At 39.7% G+C, this 18,429-nt stretch overlaps 1 protein-coding gene across 1 annotated transcript in view; it reads left to right on the forward strand.

Moving 5' to 3' along the window:
* Window positions 1-1,699: 1,699 nt before the first annotated feature.
* Window positions 1,700-18,429, forward strand: part of MTNR1A (melatonin receptor 1A) — a 289,319-nt gene continuing 272,589 nt past the window's right edge. The window contains exon 1 of the mRNA XM_089669580.1: window positions 1,700-2,070. Within this exon, the coding sequence (XP_089525706.1) occupies window positions 1,887-2,070 (184 nt within the window). The 5' untranslated portion in view covers window positions 1,700-1,886. The remainder of the gene's footprint in view (window positions 2,071-18,429) is intronic.

Raw genomic sequence — 18,429 nt, forward strand, 5'->3', positions numbered from 1 at the left:
CAGGTTTGGAGGTACAGTAGCAGTGTAAAATACAGAAGGATGCTAGGTGCAAGACTCCCTCCGGGGCTTGGGTTCTTAAGCTATATGCATCTGTGGTCAGGCTCAGTGTTATTTTTCGGGAAGTTACATTTTAAGTATTGGACCTCAGAACTATCATATGGACTTCAAATATTTCCTGGCTCACACCAACTCTGCCTCAAACAATGCTGAAGCTACCACAGAATTTGTTCAAATCATGAGAGAACTTACACATAGACATATGTATATCACATACAATATACCTATTTGTACAGAGGAGACCTTCAAAATCTATCACAGTTTGTGGGGGATTTACAAAACTGGTGCATGTAGAATCTGGTGCAGTTGTGTATACTAACCAATCAACTTCCAGGTTTTATTGTCAAAGCTTAATTGAACAAGCTGAAGTGAGAAGTTGACTGGTTACCATGCCTCGCTGCACCAGACTCTGTGTGCACAAGTTTTAGTAAATCTCCCTCTTTATGTCAATGCTGCTCCTCCAAATGTTATAAAAATATTTAATTTGACCCATTGACCCTCACTGAGTAGACCCAGTTCCACATAACCTTACTCTCTTTTTATAGACACTGTACCACAATGCAATCTTATATGGAATGTACAGGGTTAACTAAATGTGCTGTATTAGAGAGATTACATATACAAGGAGTCTAATTCAGAATATTAATTGTGAGCAGTGAAATCAGGACATAAACTGACAATCAATGTAAAAGCCTAAAAGGAACCATAAAAAAGAGTCAAATAAAACAGGACATAGATGGGCAAAGAGAACAAAAAAACCTAATAAAATACTAACATTTTAATAAAATATCTAGAAAGAGAGCATCACACTGGACATGTGACAAATAAATAAATAAAAAATATTATGTTAGATTTGGCAGGCTTTTGCATAGAATAATATTTGGTGCATAAAAAAGTTGTCTTGTGTTTTATATCAATATAGAAAGTTATTATTATTATTATTATTAGTAGTAGTATTATTATTATTAATAGTAATAACAATAATAATAATAATAATAATAATCCATTATAAGTATTATTGTGAATATTATAATTATTGCTATTAATAATAATATTAACATTAGTAATACTATTTATTATGATAAATATTATATAAAATTATTAAATATTCAATAAATATAAGATGAAATATTTTAACTTATAAATATTATTAATAGTACTACTACTACTACTACTACTACTAATAATAATAATAATAATAATACATTACAGGTATTATGATGATGTTTATTATTCTACATTTTTCAGAACCTTCTTTACGACTGATTCAGTTGTGTGTAGGTAATACTGTATCCTTTGGTTAACACAGTCTTTATTTAATTGATGCAGAATAATTAAATGCTGTAAAATCCGTTTTTTGTGAAGGGCTTTACATATTTACCGATGTTTGAGGTAAATACATTTAGAAAACTGAATGAATGTATTTATTTATGAATGAATAAAATGAATGAATGAAGGCTAGGAATACACTCTCCAATGGTGTGTCAGTTTGTTCCACTAGGTGGCGCTCAGGTACCTATGTAATAGCCTGGATGTGCTGATTTGGCAGAACACTAGATGTCACCTGCAGCCTTCAGCTAAGTCAGCAGCGATGGAGGAGAGGCGCTGGGATGCTATAAAAGTATCATCTTTGACACATGCACATGCAAACTAAAAACTTGGCAGCCGAGCAAAGGATGGCTTCTTTACCAACATCCTGTGTGCCCTCTCTCGCATCTCTTGCAAATCGGTCAGTTGGAGACTTGAGATGAGCTGAAGTTTTTTTTTGTCTATCACATAACAACTAAAGAAGCAAGAGCCTAGAAGAAATTCCAAGAAATCCGAGGAAAATGCTCTTCAATGCAAGCACATTCAACGACTCTTTATTAATCCCCAAGGAGCTGGTACTAGATCGTCCTCCCTGGGTGGCCACTGCCCTGGCTGCCATTCTCATCTTCACCATCGTCATTGATATTTTGGGAAACCTGTTGGTCATCTTATCAGTATTCAGGAACAGGAAGCTGAGAAACGCAGGTAGGTGGCATCTCTGCATACTTGTGGGCAAAGTTCTTCTGTGGACTTGACTTGCTGACTCTCCTGTATATTGATGGGCCAACTGTCCATTCAGTTCTTGAGCCTGACTCTTCTGTTACCTGATATTTAATCAGTTGCACATTCATTTCCTAAACCTCATCTCTCTGTTACCTAGCTGAAATGGACCAGCTGTCCATTCAGTTCTCAAACCTGACTCTCCTATCTTACCTGATATGGACCATCTGTCCATTCAAGTTTTGAACTTGACTCTCCTCCTTTACCTGATGTTTAACCAGCTGTCTATTCAGTACTTAAGCCCGACGTTCCTCTATTACACAATTGAAACAGTTAATCATTTTGTTCTTGAACCTGATGTTCCTCTATTACCTGATATTAACCAGCTGTCCACTCAATCCTTAAACCTGCCTCTCCTCTATTACCTGATATTGACCAGATGTCCATTTAGTTCTTGAACCGGACTCTCCTCTATTACCTGATATTAACCAGATGTCCATTCAGTCCTTAAACCTGACTCTCCTCTATTACCTGATAATAACCAGATGCACATTCAGTTCTTAAACCTGCCTCTCCTCTATTACCTGATATTGACCAAATGTCCATTTAGTTCTTGAACCTGACTCTCCTCTATTACCTGATATTGACCAGATATCCATTTAGTTCTTGAACCGGACTCCCCTCTATTACCTGATATTAACCAGATGTCCATTCAGTCCTTAAAGCTGACTCTCCTCTATTACCTGATATTAACCAGATGCACATTCAGTCCTTGAACCTGACTCTCCTCTATTACCTGCTATTGACCAGATGTCCATTGAGTTCTTGAACCTGACTCTCCTCTATTACCTGATATTAACCAGATGTCCATTCAGTCCTTGAACCTGACTCTCCTCTATTACCTGGTATTAACCCGATATCCATTCAGTCCTTGAACCTGACTCTCCTCTATTACCTGATGTTAACCAGATATCCATTCAGTCCTTGAACCTGACTCTCCTCTATTATCTGGTATTAACCTGATATACATTCAGTCCTTGAACCTGACTCTCCTCTATTACCTGATGTTAACCAGATATCCATTCAGTCCTTGAACCTGACTCTCCTCTATTACCTGGTATTGATCAGATGTCTATTAAGTTCTTGAACCTGACTCTCCTCTATTACCTGATATTAACCAGATGTCCATTCAGACCTTAAACCTGACTCTCCTCTATTACCTGATATTAACCAGATGCACATTCAGTCCTAAAACCTAACTCTCCTTTATTACCTGATATTAACCAGCTGTCCATTCAGTCCTTAAACCTGACTCTTCTCTATTACCTGACATTAGCCAGCTGTCCATTCACTTCTTCAGCCTGACTCTCATCTATTACCCAACATGAATCAGCTGCCTGTTCCATTTCAGACTCTCCCATAGGCTGCAAGGTGTCCATTCATGTTCCTGACTCCCCTGCAGCTTGAATTGCTTTGTCTGCCCATTCAGTTCTGTAAACTTAACTCACCTCTAGTGTGCCATGCTTCAGCAGTTCATTCAATTATTCTGTAAACTTGACCTGACTCCTCTGTAGCCTGAAATACTAAAGCTGGCAATTCGGTGTTTTATAATCCTGACCCAAGGCTGCTAGGGAGATTGTTGCTTTTTGTGACCATTCATAAAGTAGTGCCCATTCATAATATGGTACATTTTGTCCATATACTTGTATCAGGTATTTTAATCATTTGAATGAACAGTAGTGCTCTTTTATACTATTATGAAATGTGTCATCATACTTGTATCAAGTATTTTAATAAGGTGAATGCACAGTCATACTCATTCACTCTATGATACATTTTGTCACCATACTTGTAAGGTATTCTTATCATTGGAATGCACAGTAGTAATCTTTGATCCTATCATACATTTTGTCCCCATGCTTGTTACAAGTACTTAAATAATTTAAATGTACAGTAGTGCCCATTCATGCTATGATACATTTTGCCCCCATACTTATAACAGGTATTTGGATTATTGGAATGTGATATAATACCAATTCCTCCTAGGATGTCCTTTGTGCCCATATTTATATCAAGTATGTGAATAATTGGAATGTACAGTACTACCTTATCAACCTATGATACATTTTGCCCTCTTACTTGTATTGAGTATTTTATTAATTGAAATGTACAGTAGTACCTGTTCATCCTGATACATTTTGTCCCCAAATTGATATCAAGTATGTGAAAATTGTAATATACGGTGGACCCATTCATCCTATGATACATTCTGCCCACATACTTATATTGAGTATTTTATTCATTGGAATGTACAGTAATAACCTATTCATTCTATGATTCTGCCCCAATACTTGCACTGAATATTTTATTCATTGGAATGTACAGTAGTACCTATTTATCCTATGATTCTACCCCCATACTTGTATTGAGTATTTTAGTCATTGGAATGTACAGTAGTACCTAATTATCCTATGATTCTGCCCCCATACTTGTATTGAGTATTTTATTCATTGGAATGTACAGTAGTACCTATTCATCCTATGATACATTCTGCTCCCATACTTGTTTTGAGCATTTTATTTACTGGAGTTTACAGTAGTACCCATTCATTCTATGATGCATCTTGTCTTCATACTTGTATTGAATATTTTACGAATTTGAATGTACAGTAGTGCCCATTTATACTATAATTAATTTTGTCCATATACTGTTTTTATATAAAATATTTTAATACTTGGAATTTACAGTAGTGCCCATACTAACATACATTTGCCCCCCATACTTATATCAGATATTTGAATATTTGCAGTGTACAGTAGTACCCATTCCCACCATGATTCATATTACCCTTATACTTGTATTAAGTATTTGAATCGTTTGTATGTACAGTAGTTCTCATTTATGATACACGTTCTTCCTTTACTTATCAGATGTTTTAAAAGGTTTCCACCTAAACAGTTTTATCAAGCTAATGTGTGTTGATGGATGTGTTTATCCTGGTGTAAATTCTGTATGTGTATTTAAAAATAATGTGACCACAGAATTCCTGCATCAATAGATTACTGGTTGAGCTGTTCTCATGTAATTACTGTCATTTTGCTGCTGTGACAGCATCTCATAGAGTTCTCTATTTTCAGAAGCAGAATCAATCCTGCTTTTTATATGCTTAATATCTCTGCACACCTACACCACTAGTCTGTGGCAACTCTATGACTTTTGGAATGTCAAAAACCATGAATAATATTCAGAATGCTCAGTTGTGTGGGAATGTAGTGACTATTACCAAATACTTAAGTTTGTATGTAACTCAAGTAACTCATCCCAAAGACTACAGAAAATAATTAATTCCAATAATGTCATTATTTCTTGTTCTAAGTTTTTAGAATGGTCACTAGTCTGTCAAATTCATGTTGTTGCCTTTGGTTTAAAAGAAGTTTACTTGCAATCTAGCAAAATGCTCAAATGGAGCAGTTCCACTATGCAGAAATACATCAGCTTTATTGAAGATTTGTGTACAAGGGTTTTCAGTTAAATATTATTTTTCTGAAAAGAACCAAATTCTGTGACTTAACTGCTAGCATATATCAGGCTCAAATAGCTTGTCCTTGTTGCCAGTGGTGTCAACAGTCTACATTAGGTAAGTCTCTTTTGGAGTCTAACAAATGGACCTCCAAAGCAAATATACATTTGCTTTTAGATAGTTAAGGTTTTCCTAAAGGCTGAAAGTTTTTTTACCTTCATAAATTATATGCATGAAGTTAAAAAAAACTTCAGTATGCAGCTCCCCCAACCCCCCAATACTTACCCAAGCCTAAAATTGATCCAGCAATGCACATGAGAGCAACAGCTCTCCTGGGCTCTCTCTCCTTATTGACTTAGAACCAATGACTCCCACTGTTGTCAATCATAGCCAGTGAGGAGGGAGAGGGGGGTGGAACTAAGCCATGCTCTGTGTCCCATAGACACACAGAGCCAGTTCAGGAGCAAGCACGCGCACAATTGCTTGCTATGGGGCACTCAGCAAAGGGGGAGGGGCCAAAAGTGGGGGCCAGAGAAGAGGAGGATTAGACTGCTTTATGCAAAAGTATTGCACAGAGCAGGTAAGTATAGTGTGTTTATTATTTTAAAGAACAAAATGCCTTTAGAACCACTTTAAGGTCTTCTTATTACACATTTATAAACGTTTCACACAATAATCGCTCAGCTTTTCATACATTTTTCAACGGAATCCAATTAGAAAAATGTGTGAATCAATATACAGCGAGACAGTACAGTTGCAATCTAATTCAAGAGTTTTGGAGGCCATGTTCATGAGAGCTTAAATGTAGCTCATCTATATTGACATAACTAGTAGAACATGTTTGGATAGAACTTTGTTCTTAATGTTGTGAAAACTTAAAGAGGCCCTTCACACTGAAAGTTAACTTTGCTCTCCTTAAACCATCCCCTCTCCAGAATATGACCCCCTTTTTTTGGTTGGCTTCCCTGTTTTTTAAATATTCATGTTCCAGCTTGCCTCCATCCTCACCTTGTTGGAAATGGCATGCTCTGCTCCTGGCGCCTCCTGGTATATGCATGTCACATATTTCCAGAGACATAGAGTTCCATTCAGCGCATGAAGGAGGAGGCTGGGCCTGGTGAGGCGTCTTTGGGAGCAGACAGGCATATGGCAGCAGAATGTGGATCACAGCAGGACAACGCTGGAGACACTAGGCAGGTGTGTATGTGAATTGAGGACAACCCAGAATTGATAAGAGGGGGTATTAAAAAGAAAATTAAATTGGGTGGGAGGTGAAGTTCCTCTTTAAGGGTTCTGATTACCAAACTTTTTTAACAGTAACTGTTTTGGTTGAACAGATGAGAACCCTAACATTACAGCACTGGGAGAACAAGCTTTGTATTCTACAAAAATGTTATATTTTCCCATACGTATATTGATAGGAGAACAGTAATTGTTTTGCTCTCACACGGTGAGCAGAACCCCTGCCTTACCCCACAATGGTGGGGCCATAACTCCTGATCCATCTGTATAATGCTTGGTATTGATATGGCCTGTAGCTTGCATTAGGCTGTCAGCACTGGCTTCATTTATAGAGCCTACATGCCTACATTTTATTAAAACTGCTTGAGCAAACTCCATTTTTCTGCTCTTAAGGATGGTAAACAGGAAGCCAGCAGTATTTTCTCATTTTATTAAAGCTTATTGATGTGGTCTCTTGTTGACAGATGGCACGGTGTATGCCTAGAGATCAAATCAAAGTTAAATGTGTGCTGTTTATTTTCAGTTTAACACCAGGGTATTGACTATTGTGATGTTGTTCAGATCATTCACTTATGGCTGTAATTGATTTATTGAATTAAGAGGCCAGTCACATCCCAGCAATCACAGAATGTGAGCAACTGGATTTGCTATAGTAGGTTTAGACATCCCGTGTCCCTCTTACTTCTGTAGAACTAAAACTCTAGCAGGCTCTAACAGTTCATCAGAATTGGTGCTGGATGCCTTCAGGTAGTTTGCATAAAATTATTATAATAAAGTTTCCAAAGAATTGTATAAAATGTTTGTTTTTGTAGATTGCATTGTACGTAACACTATATACAGTGGGGCAAAAAAGTATTTAGTCAGCCACCAATTGTGCAAGTTCTCCCACTTAAAAAGATGAGAGAGGCCTGTAATTGGCATCATAGGTAGACCTCAACTATGAGAGACAAAATGAGAAAAAAAATCCAGACAATCACATTGGCTGATTTGGAAAGAATTAATTTGCAAATTATGGTGGAAAATAAGCATTTGGTCAATATCTAAAGTTCATCTCAATACTTTGTTATATATCCTTTGTTGGCAATGACAGAGGTCAAACGTTTCCTGTAAGTCTTCACAAGGTTGGCACACACTGTTGCTGGTATGTTGGCCCATTCCTCCATGCAGATCTCCTCTAGAGCAGTGATGCACGCACAGGGAGAACATACAAACTCTACACAGATAGTGTCCTGTTATCAGAATATATGCTCACTATGATTTTTGATGCTGTTTCTGTGTAGTCATAGTCCCTGCTGAACTGGCAGTGTTTTATTTTCACACTCCCAGGCAAATAAGTGTTGGCAATATATTGGAGTATCAAATCTGAGTATGACAACTTTCTTTTCAATACATTTGGCTATAGAGCTAAGATGACATTTTATGTGGCATGGCTCCTCATGACTGAGAACAGAAGCCAAACAGTGCTTGGAAGTGACATGAGGTTTATTACTTTTGTAGATGTGGTTTATTAATCTCCAAGTATCTAATAATGGCAGAATAAGAAATCTGCTCATCCTTGCTGCCATTACCCATATATTTTTCTCTTAACTGAGTTATCAGTGCATGCTTGGTGTTAAAATTGGTTTTCTGTGGGGAAAGGAGATCTACAGTTGTGACCAAAATTATTCAACCCCCACTGAAATTGAGTGTTTTGGCCAGTTTGACATTGCTTTTGATCATTCAGTCATCTTGCTTACATTTACATTAAAGAGGCACTTGTAGGTCAGACAAATATAACATAACAGTTATAATGAAATAACCACAAATGTCTTTTCTGTGCTCACAGCATTATCAGTTTTATTCAACCCCCAAGTGACATTCAATCTTAGTACTTAGTACAGCATCCTTTTACAGTTATAACAGCTTTTAAACGTGAAGCATAGCTTGACACAAGTGTCTTGCAGCGATCTACGGGTATCTTCGCCCATTCTTCATGGGCAAAGGCCTCCAGTTCAGTCACATTCTTAGGCTTGCGCACTGCAACTGCTTTCTTTAAGTCCCACCAGAGGTTCTCAATCGGATTTAAGTCTGGTGACTGCGATGGCCACTCCAAAATGTTCCAGCCTTTCCTCTGCAACCATGCTCTAGTGGACTTGGAGGTATGCTTGGGATCATTGTCCTGTTGAAAGGTCCAACGTCTCCCAAGCCTCAGGTGTGTGACGGACTGCATCACGTTTCCATCCAATATCTCCTGGTACTGAAGAGAATTCATGGTACCTTGCACACGCTGAAGCTTCCCTGTACCTGCAGAAGCAAAACAGCCCCAAAGCATGATTGACCCTCCACCATGCTTCACAGTAGGCAAGGTGTTCTTTTCATCATAGGCCTTGTTCTTCCTCCTCCAAACATAGCGTTGATCCATGGGCCCAAACAGTTCTAATTTTGTTTCATCAGTCCACAGAACACTATCCCACAACTTTTGTGGTTTGTCCACATGGCTTTTGGCATACTGCAGTCGACTCTTCTTATTCTTTGGAGACAGCAAGGGGGTACGCCTGGGAGTTCTGGCACGGAGGCCTTCATTACGCAGTGTGCGTCTTATTGTCTGGGCTGAAACTTCTGTACCCACATCTGACAAATCTTTTCTCAGTTCCTCAGCAGTCACACGGGGACTTCTCTCCACTCTACGCTTCAGGTAGCGCACAGCAGTCGAAGTCAGCATCTTCTTTCTGCCACGACCAGGTAGCGTTTCAACAGTGCCCTTTGCCTTGAATTTGCGAATGATGCTTCCTAAGGTGTCTCTTGGTATGTTTAACATCTTTGCAATCTTCTTATAGCCATTGCCCTTCCTGTGAAGAGAAATCACCTCTTCTCTTGTCTTCCTGGACCATTCTCTTGCCTTCACCATGTTTGTAACCACACCAGTAAATGTCTAGAAGGAGCTGAGTATCACAGTCATTTTAAAGCTGCCTAATTGGTGCTTATTATGCTTGATTGCTGCTCGGTGACATCCACAGGTGTTTTCAATACCTGATGGAAAGCACCTGTATGAACCTCTGTTCTTCAGAGTGGTAGTCTTTAAGGGGTTGAATAATTGTGGCAATGAAGAAACCACATAAGAACCATTTACTACTGTATTACATAAACAATTGATGTCATTTTAGTTGCATTTGGGTAGTTACAACGTCCTTGTAGGATTTGATTCTGAATACAATTCCAAATGTACACTATAGTCCCTAAACCCCTTTACAGCATTGGGGGTTGAATAATTTTGGTCACAACTGTATCTGTCTTTGGTCACATAGATTATCTTTTAAGTGAATGTAAACTAGGAACTTCTCTTATTTGCTTCCTTTAGGTCTATTAAATACACCCTTAAAAGTGTTTTTTGTCTGTGACCTGTTGATCCTTAAAAGGTCTTGTGGGCTTATAACTTTCTGTGCTATCTGCCTCTTTAGCACCTATTAGCCCTATCAGCTTGGCTTAGTTCACCTCTCTGGGCTACAGAACCTCTCCTCTTATGACAATGACTGGACACTTCATGTCCTAGATAAGAACAGTACAATTCAGTAAACGTGTCACACAAAGGCAGAAAGTGTGTTACTGTTAGGATCACCAGATGAAAATAAAGAAAAAAAAAAGCTTGAAAGAGTACTAATTCAGCCCCCACATCTAAGGACTGGTAAGCTGAAAAATATTACATTTTTGTTCTTGTGTTTAGATACACTTTTAGCAATGACAAAATATTCCAGTTATATCACCCCCATGTCCGCTGGAAGCTTGGTGGTACCCCAAGACACAGGATTATTATTATTATACAGTATTTATAAAGAGCCAATAGATTGCTCAGAGCTGTACATTACAAAGGGGGACAGAACATGTGACAGAACAATACCAATGCAATGCAAAACATGAGGGGATCGAGGGCCCTGCTCTTTTGAGCTTACAATCTAGGAGGGAGGGGATGGTGGCACAGGAGGAGATAGCTGTGGGGGATGGGGTGGTAGGAAGAGTGGAGGAGGTTGGCAAGTTAGCAGGGGGTAGGATAGGCTTCCCTGAAGAGGTGGGTTTTCAGGGTGCGCCTAAAGGAGAGGAGAGTAGGTGATAATCTGATGGGTTGGGGCAGGGAGTTCCAGAGGATGGGTGACACCCTGGAGAAGTCCTGGAGGCGGGCATGGGAGGAGGAGACCAGGGAACTAGATAGAAGGAGGTCTTGTGAGGAGCGGAGTGTGCGTGCTGGGTGGTACTTGGATATTGGGTCAGTGATGTAGTTTGGGGCAGTATGGTGGACGGCTTTGTACGTTAGTGTTTGGATTTTGAATTTGATCCGTTGCGCAATCGGAAGCCAGTGGAGGGATTGGCAGAGGGGGGTGGCGGAAATGGAACGGTTGAAAAGGTGAATGAGTCTGGCAGCCGTATTCAGGATTGACTGAAGCGGGGATAGCCAGCGGCGAGGCAGGCCAGTAAGGAAGGAGTTGCAGTAATCGAGTCGTGATATGATGAGGGAGTGGATGAGCTGTTTAGTGGTTTCTGGAGTTAGGAACGTGCGTATTTTGGCGATGTTGCGAAGGTGGAGTCTGCACGAGTTTGTTAAAGATTGGACTTGGGGCTGGAAGGATAGGTTGGAGTCCAGAATGACACCAAGTACTCTGGCTTGCGGGGGGGGGTTTGATGGTGGCATTGTTGGATGTGATGGAGAAGTCAATGGGGGGTGGTGTCCGGGCTGGGGGGAAGACAAGAAACTCGGTTTTGGAGAGGTTCAGTGTAAGGAAGTGGAGCGACATCCAGTCTGATATGTCGCTCAGTAGGTGTGTGATTCGGGTGGAGACTGAGGTGGGGGGTTGAGAGATAGATTTGTGTGTCGTCGGCATATAGGCTGACATTTAACTCAGGGGTAGATCTTTTAGGCATAGCGGGACATGGAAACAGATGTGCACCAGTCACCACCTTAAGATACAAAACAAAAAGGGAGTTTATTGCTTACACCAAAAACTCCAGGTAGAGAGGGATAGGGCACAGGACACCCATGAACCAGTAGACTAGCAGACAAAAAATAGAAAAAAAGTACCCACAGTCTTCACAGATAGAGGACCTTGAAGCCAACCATGCATTATGTGATTGTAGATCTTGACTGTAAGATATTTGAAAAATCGGTTGCCAGCATCCAGGGTAGAATGCACTATATTCCAGTGAGGTCCAAGCTCCACATCCAAGTTTCTCCCCTCAAGACATCTGGACTTCCTTCATGGCTTCTCGGGCTATGCCTCAGATCCAAGCCTCTGTCCAGCCACATGGTCACCCTCTCAGGCAGCAGGCCTAAGAAGTTTTAGCAGCAAACACACTCCTCCCCCAGGCAGGAGGCCCAGGGGAGAACAGACTGACTCTCAAGGTAATTTCCTGTATATGTATACCCTCTCCAAGCATGCACCAAAGGCAAGGAAACTCCTACTGGTTGACCAGGGAGAAATAAATATTCATAAATATTCATCTACTGGCAACAGAAGGACCACTGCAATAAGCAGAGCCCAGGAGAAACTGAAAGAAGCTGAACTATCAATTCAGCTAAACTGACTGCTTTGTAACATCTAAATTTAGATAGACACTCTTGCTTAGGGCAGGGTAGCTTTATGGCAGCTACATGGTGATTGTGCTTACTTTTTTCATGTGCATATTTACACTAGCTGATGTCCACAAACAATGTTTCAACCTCTTACCTCACTTGCTCAGACTGGGTTGGTAAATATTAAAGTGGAATTCCAGGCTATTACTAACTATGATTAAACTTGCTCCCAATCTCTTCTAAATTCTCTACAAATTAATCTGTAGAAGGAAGATGTTTATACTTACCTATTCTCAGGGCACTCCGGTCTGGTCCCAGGGGAGAGGAGGGATGACCAACGATGAATGGTCCATAGTAAGCCTATGGGTGACATCCAGGCATTCCAGCCATTGTTGGCACTCTCTACTCTCGCCTGAAGTAAGCCACTGGGGAGATCATGTGACCGCACTGGACCACCCTGAGTATAGGTAAATATAAGTATCTTCCCCTCACAGGGTGTTTATTTAGTATATTATTATTATACAGGATTTATATAGCGCCAACAGTTTGCTCAGCACTTTACAATAGAACGGGAGACAATACAGCAACAATACAGTTCAATACAAGAGGGAAAGGAGGGCCCTGCTCCTTGGAGCTTACAATCTAGGAGGCAGGGGCTAGGGGTACAAAAAATAGTAACTGTGGGGGATGGACTGGTAGGAAGAGTAGAAGATTCCATTATTAGCTGAGGGCAGGATAGGCTTCCCTGAAGAGATAGGTTTTTAGAGATCGCCTAAAAGTGAGCAGAGTAGGTGTTAGTCTGATAAATTGGGGTAGAGAGTTCCAGATGATGGGGGATGCTCTAGAAAAGTCCTGGAGATGAGCATGGGAGGAGGAGACAAGGGAGCTAGAGAGCAGGAGGTCTTGCGAGGAGCAGAAAGTACGGTTTGGGTGATATTTAGAGACAAGATCGGTGATGTAATTTAGGGCAGAGTTAAAAAATAGCTTTATACGTTATTGTTAATTTTTTGAATTTTATCCGTTGGGCAATGGGAAGCCAGTGGAGGGATTGGCAGAGAGGGGTGGCAGATACAGAACGGTTAGTAAGGTGGATGAGTCTGGCAGCAGCATTCATGATAGACTGAAGAGAGGATAGCCTGCAATTCAGTAGGCCAATGAGGAGGGAGTTGCAATAGTCAAGGCGAGATATAACAAGGGAGTGAATAAGTTGCTTAGTTGTTTCCGAGGTTAGGAACGGGTGTATAGGATTTAGAAAGGGTTGGGAGCAGGTTTAGACTTAATCCAGCTTTAGATAGATCGATATTTGGCCGGTTCATCAAAAAACATCCTAATTTCAATCCATCTATGAGCAGGCTGGTTGTATCGATGAGCTTCATTACAACCAGCCTGTTGGGATTTTTTTGTATGATCACTGCCGCTGGCTATAGCAGTGATCATTGTATTCTGATGGCAGGGAAACCTCCTGCTGTCAGCATACAGTGGGAGTATTTCTTCATCAACACTGACTGTGTTGATTGGGGAATAGAGTGATTTTCTTTCCTTCAACCCCTTGTTGAAGGGAAGAAAATTGCATAATGTATTGTACGGCCAGCCTTAGTTATTAGTAGCCTGGAATTCCACTTTAATGTAATGTCAGAATACATAGGTACCTTTGTTTCCATTGCATCTTGTGCCGTGGCAGATTCCATTTTGCTGCATACAAAACTCATATTTAATGAGGAGAATTCTATGGTACTGCATACATTTCAGGCCAAACAATGGATAAAGGACATTTTCCATTCATGTTCTATTTCCTAGCATGTTTTGAACACTATACTCTGTCTTTATTCCAGACATTTCTAAAATATTGCACACAAATATAATCATATTTGCTATTTGCTGAATATGAAGAAGATAAAAAGTGATTATCTTCCTTAGTATACAGTATCTCCTGTTCATAGCATATTTTAGCTAATCCCTGGCAATTACAGTGGAACCTCAATTTGGTGATTTTAAATTGCCTTGCCTTCTAAAATTAAAAAAAACAGCTTTTGTTTAAATTCTCATCTTATCCAAAGCAATGTCCCCTACAGACTCACCACTCTGAATTTCAGCTCTTTTTCTGGGCTGAATGACATCCAGAGTATTCTGAACCCATTTCCTGTGGATCCAGGCTGCAGAGATGTACACACTTTTGTCATGACAAACAAAATTTCATGTTTTCTTGCTTGGAATGGAGTTTCCAGAGATAAATACCTGCACATACATTGCCTTTTGATCCATAGGAATAACATATGGGTTTTTGACCTGCTGATTTACTTGGCAGATTTCATTCCTTGGTGAGCTTGTCACATTTATTTATTTCTACTTTCAGATAAAATGTTGCAACTTGCACCCCTCCAGGCACGAAAGCAGCATTATATGGATGCTCTAAACACACAGCAAAACTAGGACATCACTACAAGCTTTGAACATCAGTGTACAATTGGCTTCATAGGTTCAGGGATTGCATTTGCTACGTGTGCATAGATGTGTGTACTAACATGAGCCCCCAATACAAGCGTACCAAAGTGATTTATCTGGGGGTTTGTTTATTTACATTAGAAAATCAAGTCCATGGTGCAGAAGTATTCTTATCAGTCTAGTCCAGTTAATCTAACAGCATGGCTTTGCACTGTCAACAGAATGTGGAGCACACAAAACTAAGAAACTGTAAAAAATACTGGTAAAAGGATACTGAGGGAAACGCTGATAAAATCCCTTGGAAACTAGTATTCTGAAAAAAATAGTTCAGCAATGGCAAACTCCATATATACTCAATAAAGGTTCCCTTTAAACTATTTAGAATTTTCCATTTAGAACAGGGGGAGAGCATAGACACTCCATGTAGATATGATGCCACATATGTGTGTGTGCACTGCTGGTCACTTCTTGTCATCTTGGCAACTTATTTTTAAAATACCATTATAGTTTTGAGCTAAGAAACTATAAAAATACAAAGAAACATTTACACCGTCAGCTCACCACTTTTGACAATGACAGTTCTCTATAGGGAATTGCATGGAGTATGCGGAGCCAAGTGGTTCACATATGATCATCTGTTTACAATGTCTGCATTAGTAGGAATTATAGTGCATAGATCTATTTGGTAATCATTACTGCCTTGCTATAAATATAGGTGTAGAGTACAATAATCCTACATGATATTCAACTGTACAGTAGCTTTTGTAGACTTGGTAAGTAAAGAGCAGCCCAATCCTCTTAGATGAGTATTTGCGAGTTGCATTATGTCATGGCTGCTAATATGTTGGTATGCTAATTTAAAGGCTTTTCTTGTAGTAGTTTTTTTTTCTTTTCTGACTTTTAGAAAACCATAATAAAATGTGCTTTGGAGAAAACCTGTATTTAATTCTTTCTGGGTTACAAAACTGGAAAAATTAAATAGATCAGAATTCCTGACCACACTTACATTTCTAAGTTCCATGCTCATCCTATATCAGAGACTGAGAATAATTTGAAGTTTGACACAGCTGGGCAACTAGACATTTTAAAACGAGTTGAGTAATGGGACCCTTCTATGTCAGGAACAGGTTTCCTTCAGGAAAAATCCACAAGAGGAGAATGAAATGGCATATAGGCCCTCAGCATTGATGGTTCCCAGTAGTAGCCCCACCTGTGTTCCATAAGGTCTGCCAAATTAAGTGGGGGTATCTGGCAGTGCCCAATTTGTAGGTGTGGACACCTGACCATGCCTCTGATATCATCATCTTGAGAGGTGTTGGTACCTGAACATGCCTGTGATATCGTCATCATGACATGTATAATTATATTCACTGTATTCATATTTTCCACAAACAATCCCTTCGGGTAATGCATATACCATTTTCATATATAAATATCTGAAGTGCACATGTTTTTACCCTTTTGCCATTATAATTTGAACTACTTACAAACGGGACTTCAAATTTGATCTAAGGTTACATATCCCGAAAAAAAAGGGATTCCATTTGCAATTTGTCCATTGTATTTGCATTTCAGAGATGATTACACCTTTGAACTCATTGGGCTCTTCTTTTTCTGTCTGATTGACCTCATTTGTTTGATCTGTTAATTTGGATGTTGTACAGGTCATCATGTGCTTTCTAATCCTTTTTTCTCATCATGTTGGTGTGGTGGAGAGAATCATGTGATTCCATCATGATTTACTTCATTGCCTCCATCAGCTGTCTCTAATAAATGTTAAAACCCAAATTCAGTACTTACAAAAAAACTATCTTTGCGGTGCCCTGCCTACACAGGTTAAATGCTTGTTAACTCTAGGAGATGAGGAATAAAAATGTGAAACCTAACTTTCAGTTTGCTCCAGCAGCTGTCCCTCATCATCCTAATGTACAATGCAGGACTTTTGGCCCTGCATTGTTCTCAGTAACGTCATTGAGCGACAGCTGCCCAGCAAGCAAAGAGGTAAGCAGTGCACCTTATTTGAGTTATTGAGCATTTAACCCTTGCAGTATGGGGGCCCCACTGCAAGGATCATTCATTTCTACCTCTGTTGTGAATCCAGGGAAGTTTGTCAGCAGACAAAATTTGCTACAGTCATATAAACTATTTTTTAAGCTACTGTTTAGCTGGCAAGAACCTTTTACACAAATACATTTGTTATAATATTTATAGACAGTCACCATTCTGAACATCGTTTAATTCTAGAGGTGGAGTTTTGTGAACATCTCAAACCATAACCTTATATCTAAGCTAACAGAAATCTAATAGACCCATCACATAATCTAAGGCTGCCCATAGATGATTTGATTTTCTTTTCTTTCACCATGCATGAAAGGAAAGAAAATTTCTCAATTTCCCTGTCAACACAATCAGCATTGAAGGGGGATTACCTCTCACAGTGTTGAGAACAAAGGACATCCCATTGGCTGCACTCAAAACAATCCACTTTATTGAACCAAGATACAACCAAAACAGATAGTGGAAATACAGTGGGGGACTGGCAGGTAAACACGTTTCACACTAAAGACAGTGCTTATTCATTGCTCAGTGGACCCATGTACAAAGTGTTGGTTTTAAGCACCAGCAAAAGCTGTTCCTCCTAACCAACACTGGGTCCACCTCCTGCTACACCAAACCGATTTAAAGGTAAAGACAGTTCTACAGCTAACAAACCTCCCACAGTGCTATTGTGTTCTCCCAGCAGGACCCCCTCTTGCTGGCAGTTTACAATGATTACTGCCAGTAGCTATATCCGCTGCAGTAATTCTATGTGAAGAATCAGACACGTTGGTTGTACCAAAGTCAATCAATGGATCAATCTGGGTACAATCAGCCTGCCCATACAAGGATCGAATCTTGGCCGGTCCCTGCTGAACTGTCCAAATTTAGATTCCTGTATGGCCGGCTTAAATCCTATAAAGCTTTTCAATTCTATATTATGCAGTGTGTACCATTACCAACATAAAATTGTTAGGTCTTGTTAAAAACTCAACTTGTGAATGATAGAAGCTGTAAGATTTTCTCAATCACTACCTAGAGAAGAAGAATCTGCTGATGGCTCCTTTGTTGGCGGAGTAGATATTTCATTAGTAGACTCAGCAGACACTCCAGACAGCATTACCAAGGCTAATGGACAAAGTTCCCCTCTATTATTGCCACCCACTCAATGATACATTGAATTTCATATTTCTATAATGGCCATGAGTCTTGAAACACTGAAGAACACGATGCTCGAAATAGCCCTTTATAATTCTGTGCATTCTCCCTTACTCTTTACTAATTTCTTTCCTGGCAAGGTCATGAGTCCCCAGATGGAAGATGACATTTACTTCTACTTATTGATGTGCCTTCACTCATCAAGTCCCTGGAGCTATAGTGCCAGGAAGTAATATTTCATGTACCTTCACATCCTTCTCTATCCATGTCTCTTTAATTGGAATACCCAAGGAGGATTAACATTCTCCAAGATGCCATTGTCTTGTAAATTTCAAATGCCTCTGCACTTTGCTCAATCCATTTCCTACACTGGGTTATTCCAAAATACCTATTAGGGTACCTCATG

This window comes from Staurois parvus, unplaced genomic scaffold (assembly GCF_062004578.1).
Source record: "Staurois parvus isolate SC_StPar_1 unplaced genomic scaffold, SC_StPar_1.0 ptg000080l, whole genome shotgun sequence".
Lineage (NCBI taxonomy): Eukaryota > Metazoa > Chordata > Amphibia > Anura > Ranidae > Staurois > Staurois parvus.